General features: G+C 43.7%; 1 protein-coding gene across 1 annotated transcript in view; it reads right to left on the bottom strand.

Annotated features, from left to right (window-relative positions):
- The window catches only part of PCM1 (pericentriolar material 1), a 30,291-nt gene extending 21,048 nt beyond the window's left edge, over window positions 1-9,243 (bottom strand). The window contains exons 1-6 of the mRNA XM_053459043.1: window positions 9,194-9,243; window positions 5,689-5,802; window positions 2,893-3,135; window positions 1,716-1,991; window positions 1,107-1,277; window positions 870-983 (exon numbers count right to left, since the gene is read on the bottom strand). Coding sequence (XP_053315018.1) covers window positions 870-983; window positions 1,107-1,277; window positions 1,716-1,991; window positions 2,893-3,135; window positions 5,689-5,784 — 900 coding nt within the window. The 5' untranslated portion in view covers window positions 5,785-5,802; window positions 9,194-9,243. The remainder of the gene's footprint in view (window positions 1-869; window positions 984-1,106; window positions 1,278-1,715; window positions 1,992-2,892; window positions 3,136-5,688; window positions 5,803-9,193) is intronic.
- Between the last annotated feature and the right edge of the window lie 3,361 nt (window positions 9,244-12,604).

Here is a 12,604-nt window from a genome sequence, read left to right as displayed (position 1 = left end):
TCAGTGACAAGAAAAAGAAAAATTAACAGGAAACTCCCGATTTTTTTACTAGCATCAGATTGAAAAGGAGCCTTTGAAAATATAGAGCCATTTTACTTTTATTTTAGTTTGCATAAATCAATATTTTCTAGACAGCTGTATGTGTATCTACTAGACAAATACCCTGACTCCTTATCATAATTCCTCATGGTAAATAGAACAGATTCTAATCACCCAGACACTGATGAGGACTAGTGAATGTCTATAAAGGAAAGGGGTTTAAGTGGACAAGGAGACCGTTTAGCATTTCATTAAAGAATCATCTCAGTGTGGTGTGTGAGCAGAGAAAGCAACCCAAGGAGCAATATAAAAAAGCCAAGTTTTCTTCAACACTAAGCTACATCATCGTATACGCCACTGTCTCTTTTTATATAAATATATATATGACTAAGACCATATTTGGCATCAATCGTTTCCTGGGAAGGGTTTGGGCATTAAAGCTGATAATTCAGAGGAAAATGATTTGCACTTCTCTCCCAGTCTTTATTTCATTGGACTCCTTCCTCCCCATGAAAAACAGTCTGTGTGTTAACTTCCTTTCATCAGCTTTCTTCTGTGCTCAGGTTACTTCCCAACCATGATCTCCTTCTCTCCCCTACACCCTTCTATCCACTTACATTGAAATACAAAGCTTCATGTGAAGAGAGTTTGATATTATTTCTACTGATCTGAAGTTCTTAAACCTGCTGATCACTAACAGGTATAGAGAGGACATGTAACTAAATTTCTGTCCGTGTACTTCTTGTCTATTACAGAGGTATTATTTTAGAAAGCATTATATCATTTCATGCCCCTTTTTGAATCTGAATGTCTCTTCTTTCTCTTCTTACCGTGGCATCTGAAGCCTCAGACTGCCCATCAATGTTTAAGAATGAGCTCTCTGCTACAGAACCAGATCCCACCGCTGACTCTACCGTGCGCCTTTCCTCCGCATTTCCACTACCCTGTAATATCGCATCGGCACAAATAAAGAGGGGATGGGGGGTCAAGAGCCAAGGAAATAAACACCAGGCAATATGACAAAGTGCAGACACATAGCATGCATCTGTAAAGAAGATAACACTTACAAGCATTTTCTGAAGGAATGTAAAGTAAGAGTTTTCCTGGACTTTCAGGAGGTCTATTAACTTTGATAATTGTTCAACATTTGTAGACCTTTCCTTTTTCTCAACAAGGTCATCTCTCAGGGAACTGGCCTTGATGATATACTCACGAATCTTTACAAGGCTACTCACAACCTACAGAAAAAGCATGAATTGCAGTAATCGCCCGTAAAGAATTAAGTTCCAGAGCAAAGACAGAAAAGTAGAAACATACATACATACGTGTGTGTGTGTGTGTGTGTGTATATACGTATATATATATATATATGTATATATATATATATATATATATATATATATATATATATATAATTATATACATAGGGATTGACAAACCCCAGGAGCTATGGTTCCAGAAAAAGTTACTGCTGGAAATAATTCAGGAAAATAATTGGTTTTTATAACACCTTCTAGTATTTCTTAGCTGTGTTTCCCTCACAACGCAATTAATGGGATAAATTATGTTTCTAATTTCCGTGCAGTCCTTGCATGTATTGTACCCACTCGTCTATATTGTAAATAGTGATATTTAGACTTTGCCTGTAACAGTATACGGTAAGAAGAACATATTACCTGACTTCTATCAATCGCAGCTTCTTCTTCACCATCTTCCTCCACAGAAGCCTGATAATTCCGGGCAAAATCTTTATTGGGGGCTATGGTGAGAAAATCCTTGGGTAAGGTGCTGGCACTACTTTCCTTCTTTGGGGGGCTTAGGGAAGGAGAAGCCTTTTCTTTGTTGGTGTTTAGCTGTAGCGGAAGGAAGTTGAACGGCTTGCGAGCTTCACCAATCTGCCGTTTGTTATTTGCTGCTGTCACCCTGCCTTGGGAATCACTTCCAATGCTCTGCTGTTAGGAGAAAAAGGTAAATTTGATGTAAAATATCAAGTATAAAGACTTAAAACTATAATGAATTTATCAAAAAGGCTTAATCTGTCCTTTTTGTTTAGAATCGGTGCTACTCTACCAGTAGTGTCTGGTTTCAAAGTAAGAGACCATTTTGCATCGAAAGAAGAGAGCGTGTCAGGTACAGAGCTTTCCATGAACGTGCCTAAAGTCTCGTAATAACTGCCAAAAAGCAATCCATGAATCTGAAATCATATAAAAATAATCCTGGGTACTGTCTGCTGCAATGTAGGTTACTGTTGACAAAAACCTGTTTTTCTGTCATTTTGGTCTAATAAACTTCCATTATGCGCAGTCCAGGCGGCTGCTCGTGTGACCAGGCATGTGATATTTGGGTGACGTTCCCTGCTCAGCGGATACTTTACGGTGACGCTAATGAAGTCTGTTCCTCCACAGAGGTTTAGTATAGCGTCTGCAATTCATTTACACGAACCGCTACGATAACGAGTCTAGTAGATTGGGTTAAGGTAATAGACGTAGCTCACAAGCAAATGGCTAACATGGAAGCTGAAAACTTTGTTTGCTCAAACTAACACTAACCGTTTTAAAAAAAGAAAAACAGCACAATATTTAGCAAAAAAAAATTATTTTTAAGAAAGCTGGCCGGAGTTCACTTTTAAAAGAGAAAATACAATATTTCTAGAAGTCATTTTTCACTTGGTACTTGTAATGAAGCATCTCAGTAAGAGTTTTCCTTTAATGAAGAACTGTTGTAATGTCTGCCCGCATTGTCATACCATTACATTAACCCATTACGTGTACGTTTACCATTTAAAGGTAAATTGTGAGATTTGGATTAATGACAGGCCCATTTTAAGAAATTCATGGAAATATAGAAGCATACCTGATCTAAATCCCCAAAATTTATTTTCTGTTTGAGCCTTTCCAATTCCGCCTGTTCTGGCACAGACATTTGAGACACATATCTGGTGTGTGGAAAAGTGTGCGGCGTTCTAGTCCTCCTTCGTCCAACGCCAGGGGTAGATTCGGGAGAGATGGAGTTTGTAAGTCTTGTTTCACACTCTGCTCCAAATCTTTTCTTGTTCTTCTCAGATGACCTGTTGGCCTTTTTCTGTCCACTCCAGCTCTGAGGGAAAAAACAAAACCATACTAAATTAGGGTTGTGTTGGTAAATCGCTACCGACTGTATGATTCATATAAGTTTGCCTGAAATCAATTTGTTTGCGTTTATAGAGTACTGTGCAAAAGTTTTAGCCAGGTGTGGAAAAAATTATGTGAAGTAAGAATGCTTTCAAAATAGACATGGTAACACGAAAAAAAATCTACGTCTTGCATGACCACCGTTTTGCTTAAAATAGCATTGATTCTATTAGGTACACTTACACAAAGTCAGGGATTTTCTAGGCATATACAGTTAGGTATATAATTAAACAACTATATCAAACAGATGCCAACGATCAGCAGTTTAATACAGGGCTTGACAAACACCAGGGTTTTGTAGGGCTGCCATCACAAATCCGGCACCCTATGCTTTCCTGTGGGGGCATGGAGTGGCGAGGGGTCACCTAACATGCATTGTGTGTCCCCACTGGGAGCCTCACAGCACTCGCCTCACCATGGCCCCCACAGGAAAGCATAGGGTGCCGAATTTACGATGGCAGAAGATAGGCAGTGGGGAGAAGGAGAGGTGTGTATACTAGTGTCAGTAAGTGTGTATGTATGTAGGGCTGCAACTAACGATTATTTTAATAATCGATTAATCGGCCGATTATTTTTTCGATTAATCGATTAATCGGATAAAAAAAACAATATGCAAATTTTTCGTTTATTTAAAAGAATTTAATGAACTGGATGTTAAAAAACAACTTAAAATTTACATTAACATTCTTATTTTGTTATGATGTAATAAAAAACAATATTTTCAAAGTACAAGAACCCAAACACAATATTTATGAAACAAAATAACCCCAAACATTCTGAAAAGAGGTGGACTATTACTGTTCAAGAAACTTTGCCCCAGCACTTTGCACTTTGCACCCAGCACTTTGCACCCAGCACTTTGCACCCAGCCCTGGCACTTTGCACCCAGCACTTTGCACCCAGCACTTTGCCCCAGCCCTGGCACTTTGCACCCAGCACTTTGCACCCAGCATTCAGCACTTTGCACCAGCACTTTGCACTTTGCACCCAGCCCTGGCACTTTGCACCCAGCCCTGGCACTTTGCACCCAGCACTTTGCACTGTGCCCCTGCACCCAGTCTCTAACTCTGCCCTGCACCCAGCCCTGCCCCCACATTCTGCCCTGCACCCACTCTGCCCTGCACCCACACTCACACCCTGCCCTGCATCCCCACCCCCACTCTGCCCTGCACCCAGTCTCCCACTCTGCTCTGCACCCACACTCACACCCTGCATCCCCACCCCCACTCTGCCCTGCACGCAGTCTCCTGCCCTGCACCCCCCACCCCCACTCTGCCCTGCACCCCCAACCCCCACTCTGCCCTGCACCCCCACCCCCACTCTGCCCTGCACCCACACTCACGAACCGCTCTGTGCGAATGGAGCCACTCGCACAGAGCGAACCGCTCTGTGCGAATGGAGCCACTCGCACAGAGCGAACCGCTCTGTGCGAATGGAGCCACTCGCACAGAGCGGTTCGCTCTGTGCGAATGGAGCCACTCGCACAGAGCGAACCGCTCTGTGCGAATGGAGCCACTCGCACAGAGCGAACCGCTCTGTGCGAATGGAGCCACTCGCACAGAGCGAACCGCTCTGTGCGAATGGAGCCACTCGCACAGAGCGAACCGCTCTGTGCGAATGGAGCCACTCGCACAGAGCGAACCGCTCTGTGCGAATGGAGCCACTCGCACAGAGCGAACCGCTCTGTGCGAATAGAGCCACTCGCACAGAGCGAACCGCTCTGTGCGAATGGAGCCACTCGCACAGAGCGAACCGCTCTGTGCGAATGGAGCCACTCGCACAGAGCGAACCGCTCTGTGCGAATGGAGCCACTCGCACAGAGCGAACCGCTCTGTGCGAGTGGAGCCACTCGCACAGAGCGAACCGCTCTGTGCGAGTGGCTCCATTCGCACAGAGCGATTCGCTCTGTGCGAGTGGCTCTGTGCGATCCGTGCACATAGACATGAAGAATACTTACCTCCGGAACGCGTCACATCCGTCACGTAGCTAGAAGGCGGAGACTGCAGAGCGTGTAGCAGAAGCGGGGAACGCTCGCGGAGGTAAGTAAAAGGAGCCGAGTGCTCCAACAACGAATTGATCACTCGATTAATCGATAACGGAAATCGTTATCGATGATTTCCGTTATCGATTATTATCGATTTTATCGATTCGTTGTTTCAGCTCTATATGTATGTATATTTATAGTGTTGGAGTCAGTCAGTATATGTATACAGTAGTGTCAGAGTCAGTGTATGTGTGTAAATGTAAAGTGCTGGAGTCAGTGTGTATATGTGTATACTGTGTTAGACTGTGTAGTTTTATATATGTATAGAGTGCGTGTGTGTGGTACTAACGTGTATGGTGTTGTTTATGTTACAGTATGGCAATACCATGAGTGTGTATGTCAAATAGAATATTTCCACCTATCCACGTGTGACTTGACAGTGAATAGACAATGATAAAGCAAAGGCTTAAGTCAAGGAGCTTATAAAAAAAGTACCAAATTGTTTAGTCTGTCTTCAAGGGACTCGTGGCTCCAGTTAGGTAGATCCAGATCGCTGTTCACCTCCTCAGGTGCACCGCCTCCGGTAGCCATGATCAAAAAAGCAGTTTCCTGTGAGATAGAATACAAAAACTACAATGAATAAGCTTAAAGCAACACCGCTGGGCAAATCCAGGAGGCAGGTAGCTTTGGATATTTTTTTTTATCCAACAGCTACATAGTCCAGGGCTCGACAAATCCCAGGCGCCAGGTCGCCATGACGACAGAGAATTTTGTCCTGGCGTCTAGGTTTAGTCAGCCTCTTAAATCCAGAAAAAATTGTGGATGTAAGAGGCTGAGTCACCACACGGGGGCGCTGCTGCTGCTGTCTGCCCAGGAGTCTGGGCAGACAGCACTGCCACACAGGGCCCGCCCCCGAGCCTGAGATCACTCCCACGGAGTGATCCTGTACGCTGAAAACACGGTTGCTGGAAAACCAGCAATCGTGTTTTCAGCTGCCACAGGCAGCTTCAGGGAAGGGGGTTGTGTGTTGATTGGGCCCCCACACAAGTGTGGGGACCTGACCCAACACCCCCCCTGCTGCCTGATCGCTCCATGAGAGCGGCAGTGCAGCGTTAACCCCTTCAATGCCGCGGCATTTAGGGGTTAATTCCGGATTTGTACGGGGCTCTGCTGCTGGTGGTCTGCCTGGAAGCCCACCAGGCAGACCAGCAACAGCAAAAACGAGCCCCCACAAGCCCTTTGATTCCTGTAGGCATGGAAGCCTACAGCAGTCATCAGAGAGACTCCGCCTGCAATGGCTGACAGGGGGAGAGGGTTCTTTGGTCTCCCCATGAGTGTGGGGACCTGACACAACACCCCCCTGCTGCCTGATCGCTCCATGAGAGCGACAGTGCAGCGTTAACCCCTTCAATGCCACAATTGTGTATGACACATTCGTGGCATTGCAGGGGTTAACATTTGTCCCCACAAGCTTGTGGGGACTAAATATCAGTCAATGCTGTGCTGTACTCCAATGGAACATCAGCATCGAAAGAGTTAAAAAAAAAAATTAATACAAAAAAAAAAAAAACAGCTCTGACCTGAAAGTCCAGGGTGCTTCCAGGTCAAACGCTGTGAGTTTAGTAAGTGGGCTGATGATGATCAGACCACTCCTGACCAACTGTTAGTTTAAAAAAATCCTGGCTCCTAACTTTTTTACCTGGCGCCTAGATTCACAACAAATTTGTCAAGCCCTGACATAGTCTATAGTGAAGATCTGCCTCTCGGAAACTCTGATCAATATGGAGAATGCTTATCACACAGCGGCCACATGTTCACATGTACCCAATGTATTCCGTTCCATTAAAACGTCTCACACAAAGTTGACTGTTTAGAAAACCTGACAAACTCTGGTCTGTTGTCCCTCATGAATAAGGTAGTATTATCTGCAATTACCGTATTTCCCCATGTATAAAATGCACCTTTTTTAGAAAAATGAGGTGTCTAAAAATTAGGTGTGTCTTATACAGTGGTGGTAGATTTTTTTGTTTTCGTTTTTTTCTTTTTACTGGAAAGGGGACCTGCTGTTTACCTGTGTTGCTCAGCAGCGTCTCTTAATCCGTCAAGGCGAAACAGTGGAACCCAGTGGAGTCACGTGAATGCACATCGCATCACATGACCTCGCTCAGTTGCTGTTCGAGCAACGCAGAGGGAAACAGCGGCCCCCATGGAAGTCTGGGAGCGGCACCAGAAGATCTGCAGTTCAGGTAAGGCAGGGAGGGTTAAATGAATGAGAGAGTGTGTGTGTGTGTGTGTGTGTGTGTGTTAGCATGGAACCGTGTGTAGGGGGCACAGGGAGGATGAGAGTGATGTACATGTACTGGCTGCCTGAGCATCATAGGAGTGCGATTGCTTACAATTGCTAGCAGCTAACATCTATCATACTCATATCATTCCCAGGCAGCCAGTACAATAACTTTATGTAATATATATTTTTTTAAAATTTCAGCCCCCAAAATTAAGGTGCGTCTTATACATGGGGAAATATGGTATATCTGAGGTTATAGCTACCCTAACAACTAGTCAATAATACATGATATATAAAATTTTAACTCATCAGCACCCATAAATAAATGGTTTATACAACCTCCTGCGTTAAGGATCTAACAGAACAAACACTGGATCTAACAATGATCTGTTTACCTGAATGAGCCATTGAGCTATTCAAATAGCTAACAAAATAAACCCTCCATGCAAAGAATGACACCACCACTTGTATATTAGAATAATAATAATAATAGCATATTAGATCTATGAAGGTGTCATGCCTGCTTGCTATCTATATATCAAAAGCAATAAAGTAATGTCAAGGAATTATTACACAGACACCAAAAAGAAATTAAGATAGCGGCCCCCATGGCGGGTCTTTAAATCATATATCATTCCAAACTGTAAACTTAAACGCAACAATTTATGGAATGTGATTTATAGAATACTAAATGTTAGCTTTCTTTACATAATTTCCCCAAATCTTTTTTTTTTTCATCTATTTTTATCCACCTCCAGGCATGTGTGTAAATATAGGAGGTACGATAAAGTCTGAAGTTTTACAGAATTCCCTTCAGTTTCTCTGTAAGGGTCGTGTGTTCAATTAGTGAGCAAGATCACAGCAACCCCATCACACATGTGCTGATCCCAGTCACGATACTGCGTTGGTGCATTACAGCACGTACTATACCAGCGTATTAATAACAAATCACTAGCCGCTTTGCCCGTAAGGGACGACGATTCACTGACTAGGTATCATTAACAAAGAAAATCATATATTCTAATTTAAAATCCAACTCGAGCCATTATAAGCACTCTAAATAATGCAATAGCCGAGAGGTCCCTTTAATTGTCGTAGTGTCCCCTCAGGTATACCCGCCAGGTATTTTCCATACGCAGCCACATGATTACTTGGCAGCAGCCGTGTGATCGTTTCAGCGGCACGGATAGACCCTGCAGAAGGTTCTCTCTTGTTAAGTGCTTTTATTTATTTTTTTACTTTTTTAAAGGTTTAGTATGCATGTTCCTTTGGTCCCTTTAAGTTCATGTTTTGCGTTAGGATACATTTACAATGGCTCAACCAGCTTCACTATAGTTCATTAATATAAAAATGCATATTAACTTAAAAGTATATTAATCGCTTAAAACCAGCACAGAGCGTTGCACGGTAAACTTTCGCTGGGCACTGTTTGCTATTCTCCAAAATGGCTGAGGAAAGTGTTTACGGTTCCCATAGCAACAATGTCAGGGAACGTGTACAGTGCTAAACTGCTAAAGACCCTTAACAAGTAAACCGTGTCCGTGATGATATAAGAAGAGATCACGGATTACCACAGTACGCACACGGAGCTTGATTTCCGAACGGAAGACAGTCTGCAGGGCTTAGTTATCACACACAGAGCACAGCCGGTGCACCTGCACAGAACGCACGCAACACAAAACGGTTCCACACGCGACAGCTTACCAGACTTACCTACGCAGACTCACCGGCTGCCTTACCGCTCAATATACAGTTACCGGACAGAAACGGAGCTGGGTTTACAGGCGGAAAGCCGACGTTCTCACGGCTCTGGCTGTACGCGCACAGGGGGAGGGGCTTCACCGATCCGCCTTCCGCCCGCGGGGACAAACAGCTTCGCCAGGAAAACGCGCGCCACATGCCGCGAAATCCCGCCACGCTGAGGCGCTAACAGTAACGGACAGACTAGTCACCGCTTAGCCTCAAACACAATGCTGACACTCTTGGTTGTTCATTTACGTGATGCGGGGTCACGTCAGACTTGCTACACCTCGGGTCCAACCAGAATACCTTGCTTTTGCCCCGTTGATAACGGTCGGCCGCATAACGGAATGAAAATTGGCATGGCAGCGATAAGACATTACCGTAACCGGAGGTCTTATGTCTGCGATCCAAACGGGTCCCGATTACACAGGTTCTGGGCAGTAATAAAGACACGCAATGGGCTCTATTCGCTCGGGCTTCAACTCCTTGACTTCTCTTCTCAGCGCTGGTCGGTGCCGCCGGTCCCTGCATTAAGAAGCGCTGCCCTGCCCTTGTACGATTCATAATTTAACGGATGACAGCTACATTATACAAGGCGATCAAATCGCTTCCCGCAAACAGTATCACAAGCAGTAATACTTACTGTATCTTTCATGCAATTTCATTAATTGTTCGATTATAAGACGACTGTACAAAAAGTAAAAAAAATACAAGTGTACAGAAGGGCCCTTTCATTGAAAGCTAAGTTGGTTCTATATACTGCATGGTGAAGTTTCCCGAAACCGGGTAGGCCCTTCATAATGCATACTAAAATCACAGAGTCTGACCACGACTCATCCGCCAGCCCACTCCCACTAGTGAATAAAGCCCACAGCTTGCTAAAGCCTGGAAGGGGAAACTTTTCTTTGAGAATTAGTTATTTCTACGGTAAAGTGGTTTAGCACCGAAGGACACCTGATTTCAGCGTATTCTGTTCCAATAAACGTCCTTTATGTGAAGAACAGGAAGCTGCTATTGCAGGCAGTGAAGTGATATTTAGGGTATTTTCCTTAATACCTCAGAACTGATGGCTCCCCCGATAAACACTTCCTGTTGCCCACATGAGATTGAGTTTCAGTGCCTTGCGTCATCATACAATTCCCCCACCACTCACCCAGACCTCCTTTAACCTATTGCACCCACTGCTTATTACTAGGGAGAATGCACAGTATAGCCACCAACAGCTCATGCGCAGAAAGCACTCCCATTGATTTAATCAGGATCACTTTGCGGACACAGAGAATATCACTGAAGGGGGCGGCAGGCAGCAGCGGTTTAGTCTTTCTTCAGGTAAAGAAACTGCATACTAAAGTACTCACAGGGTACATTCAAATATATTATTTCTTGGTTGGAATGTGTGGGCATTCCGAGCCATTCTTTTGTTAACGATAAGGAGTTGTGGTGTTTGTCTTGGAAATTAGAGTAAGACAACACAGCCAGACACAAAAACGAATAATGTGCAGCTGATACTACTAATATAGTCAATTCAAAGAATGTATACATACACGTCCCAATGTTTTTTACATATCAGGACGTAATGACAATCATCTGTTTCTTAGCAGGTCTAAAATTAGGTAAATACAACCTCAGATGAACAACACATGGCATATTATACCATGTCATGATTTATTCAACAAAAATAAAGTCAAATTGAAGAAGCCATGTGTGAAAAACCAAGTACACTCATGCTGGTAATCAAATCCCCTTGATTAATTGATAATCAGCCGAGATTTAACAGTTTGCTGGTCTGGAGAATTCTGGTGAGAATTCCCAGAGAAGCAATTGTCGCTGCTCCACTTCTCTGGTTCAAGACCCGATTACTCTGGGTTGTGGGTTGACATGCCATTGGTGCTTCCTGCTGACATCAGTGGGACTGGCTGCTTCCCGCAAGGGAAGACTCCGGGTGGCCGGAGCTAAGAAGTTCCCAGGTATGGTTTTACGGTCATTGCCAAACAATTTAAAGTCTATCATTCTACAGCGAGAAAGATTATTCAAAAGTGGAAAACATTTAAGACAGTTGCCAAACTTCCCAGCAAATTCACCCCAAGGTCAGACCGTGCAACGCTCAGAGAAGTTACGAGTTACATCTCGGATTCTATAGGCCTCAGTCAGTGTGTTAAACCTTAAGTTCATGACAGTACAATTAGAAACAAATGAAGTCGCTCAGCACTCCAGTAGTTAAATGAGGTGTTTTTAATTCAGCAACAAGGGCAACGTTTCGACCTTACGGTCTTTATCGAGCCACTATCTCTACATTAGTACAATTAGAAAGACTTGACAAGTATGGTTAGTTTGGAAGAGTTGCCAGGAGAAATCGTCTTCTCTCTAAAAAGGAACATTGCAGCACGGCTTAGGTTTGCAAAGTTGCAACTGAACAAACTACAAGACTTTTGGAACAATGTCCTTTGGATGGACGAGACCAAAGTGAAAATAAATGTTAGTCGCAGCCCCGACAGAGGAGTTCATGGTCAACTGTGAAGTATGGTGGAGGGGTGATGATTTGGGCTTGCAGTGATTAAGATGACCATGAACTCCTCTGTCGGGGCTGCAACTAACATTTATTTTCATAATCAATTAATTGGCTGATTATCTTTTCGATTAATCAGACGAAAAATGTAAATTTTTTTTTATTTATGTAAAATAATTTAACGAACTGTGTATTAAAAACAGCAGAATAAAAAAATTAAAATTTACATTTACATGTCATTATACTCTGTACACACAACGCTCATCTATCACAATGACATTTCTCTAAACGCCTTCTTATTCAACTATGACATAATAAAAGCTATATTTTAAGGGGGTACAAGAACCCAAACACAATATTTCTCAAACTAGGTTTTAATACCTAAAAATATGAAAAACTGATTGAGAAAAAGGCATTTCTTGTTTTTATTTCCTTTTACTTGCCAACCTTCCCCCTACACAAATCTGACTCCACATATGCTTTAAAACCCCTACATATGTCTTATACCTCCTAATATGCCACTCTGCCCCCCCCACCCGATATGCCTTATAACCCCCCAGACTTACCCCTGTGCTCCAGACTCCCTTGTGAGATGCGCGCAGACAACCTCTGCTGCTGCCCACCCGCCAGGGCTTCTATGACTGAGCACGGAAGGTCATGTCTGGCAGCAGCAGAGGTTGTCTATACGCATCGCACAGACATCCACCGTTTGCCAGAGAGGAGGATACAGGTCCCATACAGGGGTCTGGAGATCTGTATCTTACTCTTATAGTCCAACCTCTATTACACAAAGCCCATATAGGACACCGTATGACATCTCTCATCACCCTAATGTGCAGAGACGACATTCTCCCACGGGACAACTGTCACTTTTT

This window comes from Spea bombifrons, chromosome 1 (genome assembly GCF_027358695.1).
Source record: "Spea bombifrons isolate aSpeBom1 chromosome 1, aSpeBom1.2.pri, whole genome shotgun sequence".
In the NCBI taxonomy this organism is placed as follows: Eukaryota; Metazoa; Chordata; class Amphibia; order Anura; family Pelobatidae; genus Spea; species Spea bombifrons.
This window is presented reverse-complemented; position numbering and strand designations above follow the sequence as displayed.